Here is a 22,490-nt window from a genome sequence, read left to right as displayed (position 1 = left end):
CGGCACCAGAGCCGGTGAGCAGTGTGCGGGCCGAGGGGCTGGGGGGTTGGACCGGGGACAGCGCGGGGTCCGAGCTAGCTGCCGTCCCCTCCCTCATCCCATAACACGCCCCCCCATCTTGCGCCTCGCTGTGCGGGTGGGATCCGGGGACCTTCTCCCAGGGCCCCCTTTGTCCCCCCGTCTGTTCCCCACAAGCCGGGTGCTGCTCCCTCTTGTCCCCGGGCCCTCCCCACCCCGCCCTGCCTCCTCTGGTGCCCTGCCCCTCCCTTCCCCGTCCTCTGCTCCCTCTGCTCTCTCATCCTCTCCCTTCTTCCCCCAGGCCCCACTGTTGTCCCTCATCTTTTCCAGTCCCTATTCGGTCCCCCCTTCCTATTCCCTCCCCCTCCCGCTGTACTTTTGTCCCCCTTTCTTCCAGCCTCTTCCTCCTTATCTGTACATTCTCCATACCTCCCTCTGTCCCTTCCTCCTATCGTTCTCCATTCCTTTATTCCTTCCTCTGTGCCCTCCATCGCAACTTCTTTTGCTGCCATTTCTCTTCCCTGTTCTCCCATCTTCCTTGCCTCTCCTTTTCCTTCCCTGATTCCCCTTCACTTATTCATCCCCACCCATTTCCCTTGTAGAGAATTCTCACTTTCTTTTAGCTATTTCTTCCCCACCCCCTCCCCACATTTACTTCTCATTGTCTTCTTCTCCTCGGGGATTCCTTTTCTGAGGAATCTTTGCCTGGTATCATCTCATACTCTCTTCCTAGTTCACTAAGGCCCACTCCTTGGGTATTCCCTGCTTTCTGATCAGCAGCCTCTTTAGTCATGGCAGTGTGAGGGGCAGAAAGGAGATCAGAATCTTTCCAGTTTCTTCCTTTGTTGACAGGAGTTTGCCTTCCATTAGTGTAGTAGCTTTGGAGGAGAACACCGGTATTCCTGGGAAGCCTTTATCAAGTTAGATGTGCCTTTTACTATCATCTCAGAGCTTGAAAGATCCCAGAGTCATGGCCTCAAAAGAGAGGAGAAACCATATGTCTTAGTTCCCAACCTCACCTTAAGAAGTGATAAGTGACTCAGATTTATTATTGGATTTTCCTGTCTTGTCCTGTGGCACAACTTGATTGCAAAAATATGAGTGAAAGAGTTGGTATAACTCACATGGTACAAGTGGACATATTTTAGGGGAAACATCATAGTAGAATAGAAAGAGCACAGGTCTGGGAATTAGAGTGCCCAAGTCCTAGACTGTCTTCTAATTAACCAGTTTAATATGTGATTTTGAGCAAAATCATTTCTACTTTCTGGATATCAGTTTTCTTCTGTGTATAATGAGAGGGTTGGACTAGATGAGCTGGAAGGAAGGTCCTTTTATTTTGGATTAATTTAATGGTGAGTAAGGGGTTTTAAAATAGTATAACTAATAACTAGCTCCCAAAAGTTTTCTTGAGAAAACAACTCTGCAGCAGTTGACAGAGAGGTATGTTGCTCTGAAAGAAAGTGAGTATAAATGTCAAGAGAATTGCTTCAGGCATAGAGAAGTCTGGAGACAAGTCCCTACCCTGCAGAGCTAAGGTACTTATGGGACTTTTGAAGGTGGTGTTCTTTTCTTTTTAGAATTGCAGATTTCCAGGATGTCCTGAGGGAGCCCAAAATTGCTCTGGGGAAACTTCGGGAACTCAGTTTCAGTGGTAAGGCAATTTTATGTTCTTGGGAATAGAGGAGTAGGAATAAGAATAGAGAGGCAGGAACTGGGGCCTCATTCCCAAACCTGACCTGATTTAGGGTAGTTCTAGAAATAGTCCCCAGAACTGTTTGCCAGTGTCCTTGCAACTGAGTTGCCAGTGACTGTGATGAACTTGGGCTTTTAGTCCCACACCTAGTATGATGACAGTAGTTACTATTGTCAGCAGAATTAAAGGTCCCCTCCCAGCTCTTTTCATCTTTAGAGTTGCTGAAGCTATCACAGCATTTTCAGCCAGGAGCTTTTCCATCTAGAAGTCATGCTGTTCTGGGGAACTTTTTAGGTTTAAAGAAGCCTACCCTAGTTCTAGGAGCTATTTAGTGTACTTCTTAAATGTCTTAATCTGGTTTGTCCTAGAATCTCTTCTCTTTTTTCCTTATGCCTTAGAATTATAAGATTGATTCCAAAACTGAACAAGACCATATTGAACTTTGGTTAGTGGTGAAATTCCAGCCAAGAAACACTGATTGTATCAATGTTTAACTTGGCTTTAACTGGCACTATACACACTCAGAGAAGAGATATCTGTTCTTTACCTGGCTTTTAAAAAAATATCATTAGTAACTTAAATAGTTCTTTATCATGTCTCATCTCCAAGAAGTCTGTTCTTTTTAAAGCAATTTGGGCAGCAAGGTGATGAAGAAGTAGAGTCTTGGGCCTGGAGTTAGTTAAAATCCGGCCTCAGGTATCCTGAAACACTTAATAGATGTGTGACCCTGAACAAGTTTGCCTCAGTTTATTCATCTATAAAATGGGGATCTTAATAGCAGATACCTCCCAAGGTTGTTGTGAAGATCAAATGAGAGAATATATATAGCACTTATGTGTCTGGCACATTGTGGATGCTTAATACTCATTTCTTTCCTACAATAACTCATTTATATAGTACTTTAAAGTTTGTGCAGTGATTTACAAATGTACTCATTTGATCCACACATCTGCCCTGTGAGATTGGTGCCCTTCTTACCACCCTCACTTACCAGATGAGATAGCCACATCCCAGAGAGTTAAAGTGATTTGCCAATGAAACTAGCACCTACCTAAGGTGGAGTTTGTGCCCAGGTCTTCTCCAAGTCCGTTGTTCTTTCACCTATGCCAACGGGGTCACACTCAAATACAACTGGGGCCACTAGGCCATACATAAGGATGCATATTGATGCTGTCCATTTTATTATTTTTAAATTTATTTTGTTAAATAAAACACTCAGGAGTGTTGCAGGCTGTATATGCTCGATACTCTGCTCTAAGCTATGCTGTTTCTCTCTTACCTTTTTAAGGTATGCAGAATAAATGCTCTTTTCTTCCCTTGAATTAAATTGAGATGTTGGGGAATTAATTTACAGTTTTACTTTCCTTATATACTTATGCATCCATAAAATGGAAATCCTTCAGAATCAAGATAGAGGTTTGTCCTTCTGTCTACAAAAGTTAAGATAAAACATGTAGACACTGAATCTCCAGGGATTTTAGAGAGGGCACCTTGATTGAGCTCCAGGCTCTGATGTTTTGGGTGAATTTTATGCTAAGTCAGAGGATATGTTGACTATCCTATGAGATATAGAGTCATCTGGAATGTATACAACATCTTGAAGATCCTCCTCTAGGAGTGCACAGATAGACATGTCCCATTGGAAATCTGGAACTTATTCTCAGAGGAGAAAATTGAAGATTCAGAACATTCATTGATCTGTTTGTGATGTGGAACAAGAATGTCTTTTTCCCTGAGCACTGTGATTGATCAGATCTTTCTTTACCACTGGACTAAATGAGGTCCCTGCCTGGCTTTGCTAGGGTATAGAGAAATGCCTTCCTGGAAGCAGAAATTCCTAGCTGCTTAGTGATCCCTAAGGGATAAGTTAAACCTTTGGCATTATGTCTCATGCCATCACTACCACCAACATGAGTTTAAATCTAGTACATTCAGTGTCCTTAAGGCCCTGTCCCAAGTGAGTGACCTTTGCCTGATGTGTTCTACAGGGATCCCTTGTGAGGGTGGACTTCGCTGCCTTTGCTGGAAGGTGGGTGTTCCTGGGGGCTTGGCTGTAGCTCCCCCGTGAGTACATGAGCTTCTGCATGGGGTAGCCCTCCTTTAGCTCTCTACTACTGGCTGGGAAGCTTTTGCTGGTGGTTATTGGTTTTCTATTTCTCTTTGATACTCTGTCCAGGAGCCCTTTGGGGGCCTATTCTCTGCCCTCTCACACCAGACTTTTTCTATAAAAGGTCACAGAGTAAACATTTCCTTGATACTTCCCTAGAACAAGTAATCCCTTTCAGGCAATCAAAAAATAACACCAACCCTAATTTAACTCTGTTCTTCAATCAGAGAACCTTCAAATGTCATTGAGCCTTAAAAGACTTCACCTGTGGGATGTGGGGAGATGATATGCATGGGGTTTAAAAAGTCATGGATTTGCCTAGTGACTCTGCCCCAAGCCAGAAGGAAAAGCCAGATGTTCTATCTTCCAGCTTCCCTTTAGCCCAATAGAGGATCTTCTAAATAAGGGCTCATTATACATAATTTTTTAAATTTTTTTTAAAGCAATTGGGGTTAAGTAACTTGCCTAAGGTTACATGGCCAGTTTTTTTGTGTGGGTGTTAAGTATCTGAGGCCAGAACGATCTAGGGTCATCAGAGACCCAGCCGCCCCTCATGTTATACTTTAGAAGACAGAGTAGAAAAAAAGCAAGGACAAGGAATGACTTTGGGGTGTGGCAAGAGGAGGGAAGCCACTGATCTCATTCCCACATCTGAGGAGACAATCTCTGAGCTTGTTACTATCAGAAATGTCCCAGCATTTCTTCCCCAGGGCTGCTGTCAGTGCAGATACCAGAGCCTCAATCTTTTCCCTTTGTGCAGATTCTTTTGAACTACCTCCCCTTGGAGAGGGCCTCATGGACCTCCATCCTGGCCAAACAGAGGTGAGCTTCCAAGGGGAGTGATTTTTCCTCAATGCAGTTATAGTTTTTTCCCCAAGAGAAGTGGGTTGGTCTCAGCTGAAGGAAACCAGATTCATTCTCTTGATGCAGAATTGATCAAGAGCCCTGGGCAAGGTGTGTGCAGGCGTGCGTGCGTGCGTGCGTGCGTGCGTGCGTGCGTGCGTGCGTGCGTGCGTGCGTGCGTGCGTGTGTGTGTGTGTGTGTGTGTGTGTGTGTGTGTGTGTGTGTGTGTGTGAAGAAGGAGCCAGCCTTTTCCTCTGTGCTGCTCACCTGTCTTCTTCTCTTGACAGGGAGCTATATTCCCAGTTCCTGAGAGAAATGATCATTCAGCCTGGCATAGCCAAAGCTAACCTGGGTGTATCTAGAGAGGATGTCACTTTTGAAGATCATGTGAGTGAGGAGGGCCAACTGCCAACTTAATTAAAGAAATTGAAGAGGTGCCTGTTAGGGGTGGCAGGTGCTTATAGCCCACAGGGATTCCTCCTTGGTTTCTTCATCACTCTTCCCCACCTTCCTGCCTCTGGATGTGCCTGGGTGTGGTTTTGCTTCATTCCCTTCCTCTGCTTGCCTCCTCATTCCCACTGGTGACAGTCAAACTTAGCCTTTAGGGGAATGACTTCTGAGGGCAGCTATTGTTCCACTGTCCTCTCAGGACCCTGATACAGGAGACAATTCTCTCTTGCCCTTTCCTCAGATTTAGAGAAGGACAAGAATGGAATCACTTGCTCTTTTAGACTCCACAAGGCATCAAGCAAACACACATTCTTTGAGCATCTCTCCGTGCCAGAGATGGATAGTTGCTGTAGGGAACAAAAAAGAAATATAAGTCACCCTTTACTGTCTAACTGAAGCAAACAAGACAAGATAATGCCTTCCTGGCATTGCTAGTCCCAAATAAGAGCTTTTAACTATACTGTGGAAGCTCAAAGGAGGAAGGGCTCACCATGGGATAAAAAACTTTACAGAAAAGGTGCTCTTTGACCTGGGCCTTCAAGGAGTTATCAGAGAAAAGAAAGCATCCCAAGTGGGAAGGCCCATAATATGTTTGGAAGGCAATGAAAAAAATCAGGCTGTTGCTGAGGGTTCATATAGGAGAGTAGCAATAGGGAGAGTGGGTGAAAAGATAGTCTTTGGTCAAATTGTGGAAGGCCTTGAATGCTAGACTTAGGAGTTTGGACTAATCTTCTATCCTGTTGTCAGTGGTAATGATACCTTTTTGTTCCCTCTGCATAGCTAAGAACAGTGAATTTTCCAAGGCTGACCACAGTTGGGGCTATAGATGACAAGTCTAGCTGTAGTTGTTTTTCTCTGCCTTGTCTAGGAGGCAGTATCCCTTTACAATCCTTAGAACTGAGATTAACAAATGTCCTTGACTCTGGACTGTTCTTGTTTGAGATGGGGCTAATGATCCTACCTCTTTTCTCTCCCCAGCCACTCAATCCAAATCCTGATAGTCGGTGGAATACCTACTTCAAGGACAATGAGGTGTTACTGCAGATAGACAAAGATGTCCGGTGAGTGTGGAGTTGGCCTGGCAAAGGAAGTGGGAGGAGACGGAGATGAGGCACCCAGACCGATTTGGAGTTCTTTGTGGTTGTTTGGCACATTGCTGTTTTCTTCCCCTCTTCCCCAACAGGCCTGTGGTAAGGAGGCCCAAAGAGCAGTTTGTGGAGTTACAGGAAGCTGCAAACCAGACCATAGTGGTGATAGAACTGGAGAAGAGGGATCCTGGAGGCTGATTGCCTATGGTGCTAGGACATGACATCCCTGGGTTGGAGTCACATCCTTTTTACTGTCTCAGTTTCATTTATTCGACAAAGATTTATTGGTGTTTCTGTCTTCTCTCCTGCTTTAGGAGGCTGTGCCCAGACATATCCTTTTTTCAGAGGCCTACAGATTACCCATGCCTCCTTATCCTGGACCCTCAGAATGAATTTGAAACCCTCCGCAAGCGGGTGGAGCAAACTACATTGAAATCACAGACAGTAGCAAAAAACAGGATTGGAGTCACCAATGTGAGAGCCAGCTCGGGAGGGATGGGAACCTTCATAAAGCCATTCTTTTCTCTGACATCCTCCTTCCTGTTGCTGCCCACAGGGCAATAGCCATTCCAGGTTGTTTGGGGTAGTCCACTCTTGCTATTAGTGATTGTTCTTAAGTCGTTCAGAGGCATCATGACCACTAATGAGGGCTGTTCTCAAAGTAAGTTGACAGTGTATTTTTAAGAAACTGCTTCTGTTGCAAGATAAGTGAGCATTTCAGGGGCTTAAGTAACAGCTTACTGATGGCTGTTCTGTATGATGTCCCAGCATATTCAATTTTTTTTTTTTTGTAGAATGGGGCAAGCTTTGTGAAATAGGTAAAATATAGAGTTTACTGGTCTTGTATTTTTTTAATATAGTTAACATTGGACTTCTTCCTTCTTTCTCAGATCTAGGCATGTCATTTTTTATATACTTCCTTTTGTGACTGAAAACATTCTCCTTATAAGCATCAACAAGTTAGTGTTGAATTTCTACAGTGGAAATTTTTTTTTACTTTAAAAATCAAATCATAGACCACACTTTTCTGGCAACCATATATGTAGAAGAGCAACAGTTAATTGTGTGTGTGTGTGTACATACATACAAATCTTTATTTTGACAATCACTGGTAGTTATAGGTATTCGTATATATATGAACCAGAGCATTTGGTAAGAAAAAGAAGCATTCAGACATTTTTAATGGCTTGATGCCAAGTTTAAAAGGTTCCACCTGATCTCCATTACAAGGGTGCCATAGATGTCTAGCAAAATATTGTTTGATCCAGGAAAAGTATTTCACTAAAGGAAGTATACTAGGAAATAACCTTGTGAACTTTACTTTTTGAATACACTTTGTCTTTGGCTGCTGGTGTTCTGATGGCAGTAAAGGGATCATTGGTTTTACATTCAGAGATCTCTCTCTCTTTTTTTGGAGGGGAAAGGCAGGGCAATTAGGGTTGTGACTTGCCCAAGGTCACCGCTACTTTTTTGTGTTACCTGTCTGAGGTTGGACCTGAACGCAGGTCCTCCTGACTCCAGAGCCGGTGCTCTATTCACTATGCCACCCCAGAGATTGCTTAATAGTTATCTTGAGGGGTATCCCTTCTTGATACTGGGTGTCAGCTCAATTTCTATTCCATCAAAGCCTTTGCGTCTTACAAGGTACAGGATTAATAGAGAAACTAATGGAATTTGATTTAGGCATTACTTTTTCCTTAGCCTCTTGCAGTGTACTTTTCTTGGCTTCCTTTGATGAAATGCAGAATCTTTGAAGTGGTATCAAACTCAGATAGATACAGGGCCACTAATCCATGCATTAGGATTCCTGTGGCGGCATATTGGCTTAGTTCTAAAATATAATGTTATCTATGCTGTGTTGTGTTTTTATTTATTTTGTCAAGTATTTCCTAATTATATTTTAATCTGGTTTGAATTGTATTGGGCAGTGTTGCCTCCATCCTCATGTGGCTCACAGGCTGCCTGTTTGACACCTCTACTCTAAACCACACCTGACTCCAGCATGCTGCTTATATACGCTCTCAAGCACACACTCTCTCTCTCTCTCTCTCTTTTTCTCTCTCTCTCTCTCTCTCACACACACACACACACACACACACACACACACACACCAGCCCTTCTCTTGATTGAAGAATAGGACTTATGGTTCTAGAGGGTTTTCTTTAATATGTAGTTCCTTTCTCTACAGATGAGCTCACCTCATAAGAGCCCAGGCCCAAATTCACTAAGTGAGTATCAAGTGTTGCCCAATGGTTGCGAAGCCCATTGGGAAGTGGTGGAGCGAATTCTGTTCATCTATGCGAAGCTGAACCCCGGCATTGCTTACGTCCAGGGTATGAATGAAATCGTGGGGCCTCTCTACTACACCTTTGCCACGGATCCCAATAGTGAATGGAAAGGTGAGAGACTCAAGGGTGACCCATCATCACCAAGTTCCTGCTGTTGCCTCTAGGACCCCCACTTATCCAATTTCCCTTTTCTCTCAGAGGAATGGGGAGATTGAATCCAAGTGAAAATGTCAGAAAACATGGGAAGACATTATTGTGTAGTGGAAAGAAGATTGGACCTAAGAGTCAGGAGGACTCTTGGATTCTAATCCTGGCTTTGCCAGTAGCCATAACCCCTATTTTTCTCAGTTTCTTCCTCTGTCAAAATCAGAAGGTTATTATTGGAAAGGATTTCAAACCACTGGGTTTACCTCCCTCATTATGCTTATCAGGGCCTAAAGATCAAAGAGATGAAATGACCTTTCTCCAGTCCTGTGGCTCATTATTGATGGCCAAGCTGGGGCAAGAGCCTTGGTCCAGTGCTCTTTTTCTTGCACTCTTGGTAATTCCTGCCCCTTTTGTCTCCCATGGCTTTTGATAGCAGATACCTAATCCGTACTGATTCTGTTGAAGTATTGTGAAGATCAAGGGAGATAAAATCTATTCATTTAGCAAACATTTATCAGAAGTCTATTCTGGGCAATGCAAGTATAAATAAAGCATAGACCATACTGTAGCTTGCTCGGCAAATAGATGTAGTACTATTTAGTCCGTTTAAGAGTAGTACAAAGAACTTCATTTGAAAATCTCAAAGTGCTATACTAATGTAAGGTACTATTATTATTATTGTGCTTAGGACTGCAATAGGTAAAGTAAGGGATGCACAGTCTCTACTTTCAAGGAACTTAGTTTAAGGGAGAGCAAACCTACATGTGAAAGATTTAAATGAGAATAGTAGTCTTAAAAACACATCAAGAAGAACCACTTGCACACAGTTAAAGATGTTAGGCAATACACAGTCATTTCCTGTGCATGTTTTAGGACATGGCTAGACATGTAGGGGAATGTAGGATCCCTGTGGTCTGGGTTGGTCAAGAAAGGTTTCACAAAGAAAGGATTTAAGTGAGGCCCCAAAGGATGGCTAAGGTTTGTCTCAGCAGAGCAGAGTAAGAGGAAAGGATTGTAGGTGGGTGCCCCAACCTGACCAGAGGAATGTGGTGGGGAAGAAGTGTAACTGCTTCCTTGGTCTTTCTCTGTGCCGGTTGAAGCCCCCAGCCCCAGCCCCTCGGGTCTCTTCCAGAACATGCCGAGGCAGACACATTTTTCTGCTTCACCAACCTGATGTCTGAGATCCGGGACAACTTCATCAAGAGTCTCGATGACTCCCAGTGTGGCATCACCTACAAGATGGAAAAGGTGTACTCTACCCTGAAGGAGAAGGATGTGGAGCTCTACTTAAAGTTGGTGAGGAAGGCCTTTGGGGACTATCTAATTCTGTTCCTGTGATTATCAGTGTTTTTCTACATATAACTTGTGAATGAGGGAGAACTGGGAATTTTAGGACTTTTGGTTGGTTTTCCCACATCAAACCTCTCCTAACTCCAGTTTATCCTTTTCTTTGCTGCCAAAGTGAGTCTTCTAAAATACAAATCTGACCATTTTACCCTCAATAAACAGTAGTGGTTCCCAATTGCCTCCAGGAACAAATATGAAATCTTCTGGCATTTTCAACCTTTCACAACCTCTTTCCTCCCTTTCTTCTTCTACCTTACTTTTCTTCCTATTAGTGTTCTTACATTTTATTCTCTTCCAAATATTCTATAATCTAGTGACATTGACTTTATTGCTATTTTTTATACATAGCACTTAAAATCTCCCAACTCTTGGCTTTTTCACTGGCTACCCCCATACCTGGAATGCTCTTTTGCCTCATCTCTCAAATTCCACCTTCAGGAGGCATTTCCATCCCTCTGACTTTCTTCCTTTTCTTCTTCCTTTTCCTCTTTCTCCTTACTCTCTATCCCCTTCCCCCCTTCCTCCCATCCTTCCCTTTGGAATCACTTTCCATCTACCCTGCACATATCTTGTATGTACATAAGTTTTTGCCTGCTGTATTCCCCAGTACAGTATGAGCTCCTTGTGGGTAAGGACCACATTTTTGCCTTTCTTTGTGTTGCCATTACTTAGCATCGTTCCTGTCACATACTAGGAACTTAATAAATGTTTGTTGACTGGCTTACTGTCCAGCCCAATGGCAGTCTGGGTAGGAGGTATGTTGAGAAAACTGATAATTTAAAATATGATGTGCAAATGCATGCTCATTTGAGATCTAGTTAAAACAAACTCTTGAAGGAAAGGACATTGGAAGAACCAGTTGCCCAGAGATTGCTCTCCTAACCTCAAATTGTCTTCACCTAACCCACAGCAAGAGCAGAACATCAAGCCACAGTTCTTTGCTTTCCGATGGCTGACGTTGCTGCTGTCCCAGGAGTTCCTACTTCCTGATGTCATTCGCATCTGGGATACCCTCTTTGCTGATGACAACCGATTTGACTTTCTCCTCCTTGTTTGCTGCGCCATGTTGATGTGAGTCTTCTGTGAATCAGGAATGCCCTCCATCAGCTAGGCAGTCTGGAGGAGGCCATGGTATGGCACTAGGAGGAATGCCAGAAGAAGAAATAAAGAACTCTCTTATTTGGCCAGAATGGTTTTTTTAGTAGAGAAACCACTCTGCTGATTTGATGTTGGGATTGTTTTGGAGAGCTTTCCACAAAACTCCTCTTCAGTGGTAGGAGGAAAGAGATTATTGGTCAAGCAGGATCCTTTCTCAGGGACATCTGGAGCATGTGTTAGCCTATTGTTGATAGGTGTCTATAGTCCCTGGGTTTCTTTGCTGAAATTTGAAGGTTCAAGTTATGTTGGGATTTGTTTTCTTTAGATTGATCCGGGAGCAGTTATTGGGAGGGGACTTCACCTTGAACATGAGGCTACTTCAGGTAAGTAATCCAAACTGAGAAGAATGATAGAGCCAAGAGCTATTGTTGAATTGTCCCTTCAGAGGAGTTCTCTTAAGGAGACAGGGAGATTGGGGGACCCAGAGAGCCTTTGCCCTTTAAAGACTGATGGGAACAATTGTTTTGGGAGGTACCATGGTTGAGGGTGTCAAGGGGGAAGGGATAGTTAATCAGTAAGTATTTATTAATCACCTACTCTGTGCTAAGCACTAGGGTACAGAGTACAAAGAATGAAACAGTCCCTTCTCACAAAGATCTTACATTCGCACGGGGGAGACAACAGGTACATATATAAATATATGCAGTATAATAATAAAGTGAGTATTTCCTAAGTTGTTAAATACAAGGTAATTTGGGAGGGAGGGTCCTAGCATTTGGGGAAGAGTAGATTAGCAGAGGCTTCATACAGATCTCATTTGAACTTACAGAATTCTTCTGTGAGGTGGAGGTAAGGAGAAAGCACATTTCAGAAGTGTGGGGTGGGTAGCGCAAAGGCACTGAGACGAGGGAGTGTCATGTGACAAGAATGGAGAGAAAGCCAGTTTGTCTGGATTTCAAAGTGCATGAGAGAGAGTGATGTCTAGCAAGATGAGAAAGATAGGCCAGGTTTATAGAGCTTTAAAAACTAAACAGAAGAGTATATTTTATCCCAGATGCAATAGGAAACCACTGGAACTGACTGAGTAGAGGAGTCACATGATCATAGCTGTGCACAAGGAAAATTACTTTGGTGGCAGTAGTATAGGATGGACCAGAGTGAGGAGAGGCAGGAGGTAGTGAGTATATTTCAATAACCTAGGCAAGAGGTGATTCAGGCCTAAGCTAAGGTGGTGTGTGTGAGTGGAGAGAAGAGATGGTCAAAGCCATGTGAGCTGATGACCTTACTGAGAAAGCATTTAGAAAGAGAAGAGAAGTGGACCTAAGACAGAACCTTAGGGAATATCCACAGTTAGGAGTCTAAATATGGATGATGACCTAGCAAAAGAAACTGAGGAGAAACCAGGCAGGTAGGAGGAGAACCAAGAGAAAGGAATATCACAAAACCCCAGAGGAGGGTATCCAGGAGGAAGGGGTGGGCAGCAGTATCAGATACAGCAGAGAGGCCAAGAAGAATGAAAATGGAAAGGTTGAAGATTTGAGAGAAAGAGAGAGGGAATGACTAAGGTTGCTTAAGAAGATGGGATAGGATCAAGAGCATATGCATAATGCTGGCAAGAAGAAGGTGGGAGATAATGTTAGGAGGTTTTGAAATGAATAGAATGGGAGCTCATGTTGAATGGTCTCATTTTTCTCAGTAAAATAAGAGGCAAGGTCCTCACCTGCTAGTGAAGGAAGACTTAGGAGCTTGATAAGGAAAGAGGCTGGATAAAGCTTTTGTAAGGGAGTGAGATGGTGGGGGAATAAAAGGACTGCCTTGCTGCAGTGAGGGCTCAATTGAAGTTTTTGGTTAACATGAATTTTTTTTTTCTTTTTGCTTTTTGGAGGGGGGAAGATAGGGCAATTGGGGTTAAGTGACTTGCTCAAGGTCACATGGCTAGATTTGTGTTGTGTCTGAGGCCAGATTTGAACTCAGGTGCTTCTGACTCCAGGGCCAGTGCTCTATTCACTGTACCACCTAGCTTCCCCTAACATGAATTTTTAATATATTTGAGTCAGAACAGTTGTGAGACTTCCCCCAGTTGCATCTAGTGGCTCTTGCATAGGAGACGGATGGTGGGAATAATCCAGGCATAAGGACCAAGAGGGGTGAGGCATAGGGAGAGGTAAAATGATAGGAAGTTGTGGTCAGAAAGAAAATGTGAGAATTTCTAATAAGAGAAGTGGAGAATGACCTGGAGATAGATATATGACAAACCCTGTAATAGCTAGCATTTATGTAGCATTTTAAAGTTTTCAAAGTGCTTTACATCTGTTATCTCATTTCCTCACAACAACCTTGGTAGGTAGGTGCCATTATTATTCCCATTTTACAGATAAGGAGCCTGAGGTTGAAAAAAGGTGACATTAGTTGGCCAGGGTTACACAAGCACAATTACATCTGAGGCAGGATTTGAACTTGGGTAGGTCTTCTAGACTCCAAGTCCAGGTCTCTAGCCATTGTGCCATTTAATATGGGTTTTGCTGGAAAATTTTGATTGAGTAGACTTGAGAGGAAGAAAGGTTGCTGCATGAAGGCAAAAGGAATAAAAGGAAAGTAAATGTAATGGTATGTGATTTACCTAAGGTTACACAGCTAACTAGTAGTGGAGTAGAGGGCCCTAATTTAGGTGTGTGCCCATAAGCACATTGTTTCCCCTTTGGGGGTCTTTTACCACTTGCAGTGCTCTGGTCCTGATGGATTCAGACTTGCTGCCATGATGCCTGGTTTGCTCCTGGAAACAAGACTGTCTTAAATGTTCTCTTGCCACTGAATATTTCTTCCTAGGATTAATCCCCACTCTGATCCCCCATAAGTTCTAGACCACTGTTTTTGAACCTCTTAATCCTAGTGATAATCAGTAAACATTTATTAAGTGTCTACTATGTGCCAGTCATAGGGCAGCTAGGTGGCACAGTGGATAGAGTACTGGGTCCGAAGTCAGGTAGACTCATCTTCCTGAGTTCAAATCTTGCGTCAGACATTTACTGAGCTGTATGACCCTGGACAAGTCACTCAACCCTGTTTGCCTCAGTTTCCTCACCTGTAAGATGAACTGGAGAAGGAAATAGCAAACCACTCCAGTATCCTTGCCAAGAAAACTCCAAATGGGGTCATGAAGAGTCAGACACAACTTGAAGAACAATACAATCACACACACATAAAATTATTTATATAATATGTAGTTATATAATTTTACAATATAAATAAAATTGTGTGTATATGTGTGATATATATATGTAAATTTTGATGCTTCAGTTTCCTCATCTGTAAAACGAGCTGGAGAAGGGCATGGCAAACCACTCTAGGATCTTTGCCAAGAAAACCCCAAATGGGGGTCTGAGGAGTGGAGACAAGACTAAAACAGCTGAATAGCAGATGTGCCAGGGACTGTGCTAAGTCCTGGGGATACCAAAAAAAGGCCAAAAACAGTCCCTTTCCTCAAGGAGCTTACAATCTAATGGGGGAGGTAACACCCAAACGAATACACATAAGCAAAGTATTTATAGGACAAATAGATCATTAACAGAGGGAAGGCCTCCTATAGAAGGTGGGATTTTAGCTCAGACTTAAAGGAAGCCACAGAGGTCAGTGGTCAGAGCCAAGGAGGCAGAATCCAGGCATGGGAGACAGCCAGAGAAAATGCCCAGAGCCTTATTGTTTATGATACAGCCAGGAGGTCAGTGTCAGTGAGTCAAAGAGCACATGTTAGGGAATGAGGTAGAAGAAGACAGGAATGGTAGGAGGGGGCTTTGAATGCCAAACAGTATTTTATATTTGATCCTAGAAGCATGAGGAAGCCGCAGGAATTCTGAGCAGCTAGGTGACGTAATTGGACCTGTACTTTAGGAAAACCACTTAAATGACTGAATAGAGGATGGATTAGAGTGGGAATAGACGAGGCAGGCAGACTTCCCTCTCCCCCCAGCAGGTGTGGCAGTCATCCCGTTGTGAGGTGGTAAGGGCTGCACTAGAGTGATGGCAGTGTCAGAGGAGAGAAGTGGCTGGATACAAGAGAGATGATGCAACAGTGAAATCAACAGACCTTGGCCACAGCTTCGATGTAGGTGGAGAGAGGTGATGAGGAGCACGGGATGACTCTCAGGTTGGGATCCTAAGGGACTGGGGGGTGGTTTGGCACTCTGCAGAAATAGGGAAGGTGGAAAGGGGAAAAGGTTTAGGGGAAATACCATGAGTTGTTTTGGACATAATGAATTTAAGATGTCTATTGGACATACAGTCTAAAGTGTCTGGAAGGCATTTGGACATACAAGATTTGAGGTCAGCAGAGAGATTAGAGCAGGATAGGCACATTTGAGAATCATTAGCGTAGAGATGGTAATTAAATCCATGGGAACTGTTGGGATCACCAAGTGAAATAGTATAGAGAAAAAAGAGGGCCCAGGACAGAACCTAGTGGGACACCTACAATGAAAGGACATGAGCTAGATAAGGAACCCACAAAAGAGACACAAAGATCAGGAACCAGGAGAGACAGTTCTGAAAACCTTGAGAGAAGAGAGTATCAAGGAGAAGATGATCAGCAGTGTTAGAGGCTGCAGAGAGCACAAGGAGAATGAAGACTGAGAAAACTCCATTAGATTTTGAAATTAAGGGATCATCAGTAACTCTGGAGAGAGTAGTTTCAGTGGAATAAAGTCAGAATTTAAATTATAAGGGGTTAAAAAGAAAGTGGAGGCACCTATTGTAAATGAACAGAGGGCGGAAAAAAGAGGGAAATAGCAGGGATGGAAAGGGTTAAGTGAGGGTTTTTTCAGGATCAGGGAGACATGGGCATATTTATAGGCAGTAGGACATGAGCCAGTAGACAGGGAGAGATTAAAAATAAATGATGGCGTAGTGATGACAGAGGGGTCAATAATGGCTAACATTCCCCTATAGCCCTTTGAAGTGTGCAAAGTGCTTAATGTATATTACTTCACTTGATCTTCACAACAACCCTAGGAGGTAGGTGGTGTTATTATCCCCAATTTATAGATGAGGAAACTGAGGCTAAGCTTAAGGGACTTGCTCAGGGTTAAATGAATACAGAAACACTAATCACTTGACTGTGTGCCAAGCACTGGGGATACAAATAGAAAAGGCAAGAGAATTTCTTACTTCAGGGAAATAGCACATAAAAGAAAGTTCAGCTACCAGGTAGCTAGAAAGACCTGAAAGTCCTAAGGGTTCAGTGACAAGAACGGGAAGTCCTTAGGTTACATGAACAGGTCCATGACATTGTCCAGGGCCTACAGGGTATAGGTGCAGGACAGATGGTAATTACGGCCTGGTCCTCAGATTCCTCAAAAGAGAAAGGGAATAAGCATTTATTAAATGCCTATTATATGCCAGGTGTTGTGCTTTACAAATATCATTTCATTGAGTGGTATAGTAGCCTGGAAAGGGAAGTGGGGGTAGGATGTTCCTCAAGGTAGAGGTGGGTTTTCACTATTTTGGCCCTTCTTCTGTCCCATATGGGTTCTATGGCTAGGTTAAGGATGGGCAAGGGAGTAGGGGACCCCTTCTGTAGTGGTATCTTTCTCCTACCTGATCTTTCCAGTGTCTGAAGCAGTATTCAGACTTTCTGCCTCCCAACTGCAGTCAGTTCTTATTCACCTTGTCAGATTCATACTACGTGCTAAAACATGGATGACCAATTTTAAGTGTGGTCATGTATTTCTCTCTTCTCCCCATAACTTTTTTCTTTCTTTTTTTTTTTTTAAAGCAATCGGGGTTAAGTAACTTGCCCAAAGTTACACAGCTAGTTTTTTTGTGTGGGTGTTAAGTGTTAAGTGTCTGAGGCCAGAACTGAACTAGGGTCCTCCTGACTCCGCGGCCAGTGCTTTACTCACTGTGCCACCTAGCTGTCCCTCCCCATAACTTTTTTAAACTTTTTTGATCTTGAGTGGACACATTGGCCACTCTTTCCCCACCCTTTTTAAAGGAGGTGAAGAGGTTAGGGGTTACATAAAATGATGAGGTATAAGGTTAGGGGTGTGCAAGACCCCAAAATACCAACATGCCCAGTCCTGCAGAATAAATTCGACTTAAGTCTTCTATCAGCCAAAGAAAAGCAAAGTTTATTAAAAGTTCAACATATTTGGTAGACTCTTAAGGAGCCTTGGTATCTATAAGGCTTGTATTGAACAAGTAACTTGTATTGGACACAGAGCAAGTCTGTGCTAGAAAATTATATGGCACTCTCCCACCACATGGAGGCAAGGTGGAGTCTTATGAAAGGTTGTGGGAGGAATCTAGGAATGGTGTAGAGGAGTTTGGGGAGGGTCTTCTGGAGGAGTCAATGAGGTCAGACTCCAGTAAATGAGTGATTAAGGGTGGGAAGATGCTGGAGGCTATCTGGAGCCTACCGACAATGGTAGGCTAGGCCAGTTGAGGATCTAGGGTGGGGGCTAGCTGGATAATGGAGGGCCAAGCTAGTAACAGAGGTTTGGGCAGAGCCACAAGGAAAGGCTTATGGCCTCATGCAAATGCCTCATCAAATGGGAAGATTCAATCAGAGTTCAAGGGGGTTCCCAGAACCTGTACCTCATCAGAGGGGCCTATTTTTTTATCCTATAGTACATCATTTGGTGCACTACATATGTTGTACATACATGTGTATGTATATACTAGACATACAGGACTCATTAGAAGCTACAGAAAGACAGAATGGAAATCAGAGTGTAGTGCCAGTTTGAGTGATGGAAAAGAGACTATGGTCAGGTTCATTTACATTACAGAGAGAACATGATGTCTTGATGTCTGAGGAATCAGTTTTACCATCTGTGGAACGTGAAGTTCAAACAAAGGCCATCTTAATATGGAAATTCAGTTAGATGAGTTACCTAAGGAAGCTGGAACTTTTCTGAGTTATGGGCTGCACATACAGGAAAAAGGGCTTTTTTTGGCATTCCTTGTCTTAGCAGCAGCTTCCTCCAGCCCCTTAATTCTTTGCTGATGGTAAGGATACATCCATGTATAAACCTGTTATTTTCATCCCTTTCCAGGATTACCCCATCACAGATGTTCATCACATCCTACAGAAAGCCAAGGAGCTCCAGGACTCGAAGTAGGCTGGTAGCAAGGAGGCTCAGGACTCCACATAGCTAAGGAAAGGCCCCGTGGTCAGGGCTGAATCTGTGTCAGCCCTTGGAGACTCCCAGATGCCTCCACTTTGCCTGGAGCTGTTGGGGCATTAGAGTTCAAGCTGATTGAATACCCTGCTCCAGGTGTCACTAATCCACCTGACCTAATCAGCACCTCCGAAGCAGCTCCATTCTTTTATAATTGTATTTTATTTTCCTAGTTTGACTTTTCATTATCTGTCTAATGTCTCCCATTCCCTTCTCAGTCTCCACCACACACTCCATGTCCTTTCATCGATTTCCTCCAGGCCATTTCAGGATTGGAGCCAACTAGGCTCACTTTCTTTGGAATTATTCTGTTTGGAAGTTCTTCCTGGAGGTTGACAAGGGTCTCTTTATGTCTTTGCCTCCCTATCTTTCCCTCAGTCCTGCTGCTGGGGATCACAACTACTGCTTTTCCTGCTTCTGGATCTGCCTCACCATTTGTCTTGGGGGTGGGGGTGGGGAAGTAAAGAATTGACCAGAGACCTTCATTCCTCCTCCTAGCAGGAGCTTTGAAAATTCCTTCCCTAAGAAAGCAACACTAGAAAGAACCAAGAGGCTGATAACGAACTTTTTTTGCTCTCAGTGTTTATTTCTTCCCTTTCTCTTTCACTCTTCTGTTTTGCCTTATTTCAGGGCTATTTTCCCCATCAATTTTTTCAAAGGAATTAGTTGAATGGAATCCCCAAGTTGTGACTCACCCAATGACACTAGGACCTTGTTCCCAGGGAGCCAAGGATAGTGGCAGTGTTCCGGAGCTTAGACTTTGCTAGCATGACTGCACAGGTTCAAGACCTTGGGTGTCTCTCTTCACCTTCAGACCTCTGCCCACCATGGTTTAGCAGACCCACAGTGTTTTCTGAGTTTGGCAGGCCCAGGGCTCCTTCACTGTTCAATTAAAGATCTCTTCTTAGAGACCAAGAGTCACTAAGTTTTGCCCTGTGGATATTTTGAACCTAATACCACCCAGAAAACCTTTATTGCTTCTCCTTCCTTTGGTCTCTTTGTCTTTAGAATCCTGGAATGGTACCACTTGCCTGGAAAGGATTTAGAGGTGGGAGGCAGGGACCCAGGGACTCTGGAAAGCAATGCATCTTCTTTCTTCAGTTCTGATCTGAGGTTTTAACTGGAAATGAGAGTTCTTAATAGGAAAATAGCTTAGAATTAATAGTTTATACTGATTTGGGGACAGGTACCAAATAATGAGGAAGTGAATCAGCAGGATGTTCCCATTGGAGTCAGTTGCTGCACAGGCACTTATTTTAATTTATAGTAGGGCTTTATCTCCAAAGGGGCTGATGACACTAATGCTAAGGACTGAGGAGCCCAAATGTGCTAGTACAGGAAAGTCCATTTGCTTAGGGAACAAGCCAGCACTCCATTGACATAGACAGCAAAGCAGAATAATCCTAGAAGGGTTTGCTTTCCAGCTGGCTCTAACCTGGCCCCTTTGGAAGTGACTTCTCCCCTTGCTATAGCACTGAGCAAATGTGTTCAAAAGCATGTTATATCTCTTTGGAGTTTGTTTGTATAATATTAGGAGAAGCTAGAAAGAATAAGGTATCATAGGGAGAGTCCTAAGGTTTATTTTTTTTCCCATCCAGCAGGACTCAGGGTTGTGGGTCTGATTCTCCAGGCCTTCTCCCTGTCATGTGCTTCCTTAGGTGTTTCCCAAGCTTGAATTCTGCCTTACTCCTGATAGGGAAACTTTCTTTTACTGGTCCCAGTTACTAGTGTAGGGTCCTCATTCTATTTTTACCAGGGTCCTCTCCATAAGCTTCTGTCTCCTGCTCTTGGCCTTCTAGCTCTATCAGTATTTGGGAGAGTTTACTAAAACTCCATTATTTATTACAGATGAGCAAGTTTGGTGGTAGAAATGAATGTATGGCCCTTATGACTTGTCAGTTACCTGGAAATCTCAGTATTACCCTTCCTCCATTTTATTTTTGTAGCAGTCTAATTACAGTTTCTGACCATCTCTGCCACTTTTGTAGGCTTGGTTCTGAAAGGAGGGAGAGAGAAAATATATGTAGATGATTTTCCTTTCCTTTGGGCTCCCCACCTCACGGCACTTACTTAGTTAGTGTCCTGGGTGATTCCTTTGAACTCCTCACTTCTGATTGGAACTGTGGAGTCTGTGGAACTCTAGGGCAATAAGGAGGCAGCTTGAGCAGAGAACTGCTTGTAGCAGATATTCTCCATCCCCTATCTCCAGATTTAGGTTCTAGCCTACTATCCTAGAGAATTTTAAGGGATAGGGCAGGTACTTGAAGTACCTGGGAGCAATTAGAGATTTCCCCCCATTTACTGGGTAGAAGAAAATCAAGGAAACACTTGCTGTATTCTTTCACTTATTTTCCTACTGGATGACCTTGTCTAAAACTTTAAAGGAGGAAGAAGGAAGCTGTGTCATGTTTTCCAAGTCAGACCCTCTTGATTGTCCACTAGCTTTTTCTCATGGAGTAGTACACTAGGTGATCCCTTCTCTGACTTCCCCCCCCCCCCCCTTCCAAAGACCCTAGGCTGGAAAAATATTCCCTGTTTTACCTTAAAGTACCAGGATTATACCTCATTTTTATGGCCTGAAGGCTCTGGCTCAGGGGTCCAGCCAAGACTGCCCAGATAAGCTCAGACACATTCCCTTCTTGCCTTCTATGGGCCGATACTGTGCTATATATATATACATATATATATATATATATATAATCCTGTAACAGATGGGACCTGATCACCCCAGAAGCCTACTACTATTCTCTGTACTGTCCTCATGCTTTCTTACCCATGTAAGGAAGGCTGGGGATATAGAGAGAGTGTTGTGTTAGTAATGAGTCAAGCCATGAGAGGTTTAAATTGGGAATTGTCCAGCAGGGGTGGGAAACCTGTGACCTCAAGGCTGCATGTGGCCTGCTAGGTCCTTGGATGTGTCCTTCTGATTGAGTCCAAGTTTTACAGAACAAATCCTTTTGTTCTGTGAAGTTTGGATTCAGTCAAAGGGCCACACCTGAGGACCTAGAGGCCACAGGTTCCTCACCCCTGGTCCAGACTATTGGTCTAGTTTGTTGCAGATTTGGCTTTCCTTCCCTTTGGTTAAACCTGAAGATTCAAATGGTGGACTGGTGAAAGTGGTCAGGTCTATAGACCTGGGTCCTAAGTCAGTGGTCTCCTAAAGGCTGGTACCTGTAGCATTGACTGGCTATAAGGCAAGCCTTTCTATTGGAGAACTTCCTCAACAACTACACCTAAGGCCCCAGCTCACTCCTCAGACTTTTTCCAGTTTTTTTTTGCTCGTGGTATCCAGAAAGCATTTCTTTGGATTGTTCAGAATGTTTTTTTCTTTTAAATTTTTGTTTCTTAATCAGTGCTGTTCATGACAACTTGTCTTAATAAATCATGTGTCTTTCCTTTGCAATGGACCCACTGGGTGTGATTGAGTTACGACAAAACAGTTCTGTGCTAGGAGAAGATCTTGTGAAGAGGTCAAAAAACTATTGTGAAAAAGACTGGGAGTATCAAGAATCTGTGGAGTATTAGAGATGCCACAAACTGGAATCATCTAGTCCACCTTCTACCTTTCCCTTCCCTTTTTTTTTTTTTAACAAAGGTGGAAAGCAAGACTAGCTAATAATTTAAATTTTTATCTCAGTGTCAGACATTATTTAGCAGAATTTGCAACGATAAGAGTTCAGTACCCTGGACTTGGCTCCATCCCTTTAGGGATGCTTTAGTAAACTGGTAAAATGCTGAGAGGCTTAAGAAGGCTGAGACTGGGAATGAAGGATTTTTCCTTTCCCTGAGAAACTGGTATTCACAACCTTGTCTCATTTTCCATCTGTACGATGAGATGTTACTATGTTGTGCAGCAAACTGACTCTCGTGAACCTGGGGACATCTGAAGGTATCCCACTGCAACGTGTTTTGTAGCATCATAGGGAAGGGAGGTAGCATGAGGCACAAACATTCCCAGTGGTGAGGAGCTAACCTGCTTACCAGTGTGGAAGAAATGGACAAAACCTGGGTCCTGTGTGCTGAGGGGCGTTGCATCTCCCTAGAAACAGTAGTCTTAGAGGTCACAGAAATGTAACCAGCTGAACCGCATAAATAAATAAAAAATTCTCTGATTCCATCTTAGACCTCAGGTCTTACCTAGATGTTCTGATGGAAGTAACTAGATGCCTCCCGCCCCACAAATATGGGCTAATGGATGAGATTAACTACGAACCGGATCTGATCGGATCTTGG

The 22,490-nt window shown here is 43.4% G+C and overlaps 1 protein-coding gene across 4 annotated transcripts in view; it reads left to right on the top strand.

Moving 5' to 3' along the window:
* TBC1D13 (TBC1 domain family member 13) overlaps positions 1–21,664 on the top strand; it is a 22,401-nt gene extending 737 nt beyond the window's left edge. For 2 of the 4 annotated variants that reach the window (XM_069069433.1, XM_069069430.1), the window contains exons 2-12: positions 1,599–1,672; positions 3,703–3,743; positions 4,582–4,643; positions 4,952–5,051; positions 6,093–6,175; positions 6,517–6,676; positions 8,391–8,601; positions 9,770–9,933; positions 10,895–11,055; positions 11,408–11,465; positions 18,132–21,664. In XM_069069433.1, the coding sequence (XP_068925534.1) occupies positions 4,980–5,051; positions 6,093–6,175; positions 6,517–6,676; positions 8,391–8,601; positions 9,770–9,933; positions 10,895–11,055; positions 11,408–11,465; positions 18,132–18,197 (975 nt within the window). In that variant the 5' untranslated portion in view covers positions 1,599–1,672; positions 3,703–3,743; positions 4,582–4,643; positions 4,952–4,979 and the 3' untranslated portion in view covers positions 18,198–21,664. Of the gene's footprint in view, positions 1–1,598; positions 1,673–3,702; positions 3,744–4,581; positions 4,644–4,951; positions 5,052–6,092; positions 6,176–6,516; positions 6,677–8,390; positions 8,602–9,769; positions 9,934–10,894; positions 11,056–11,407; positions 11,466–18,131 lie in introns of those variants that run through there. The other 2 variants (XM_069069434.1, XM_069069432.1) reach the window with 2 other exon arrangements.
* Positions 21,665–22,490: the final 826 nt, after the last annotated feature.

The sequence above is a fragment of the Petaurus breviceps genome, unplaced genomic scaffold, assembly GCF_028583685.1.
Source record: "Petaurus breviceps papuanus isolate PSGF00001 unplaced genomic scaffold, PetGlider_PUasm1.0 90779, whole genome shotgun sequence".
Taxonomy (NCBI): domain Eukaryota; kingdom Metazoa; phylum Chordata; class Mammalia; order Diprotodontia; family Petauridae; genus Petaurus; species Petaurus breviceps.
This window is presented reverse-complemented; position numbering and strand designations above follow the sequence as displayed.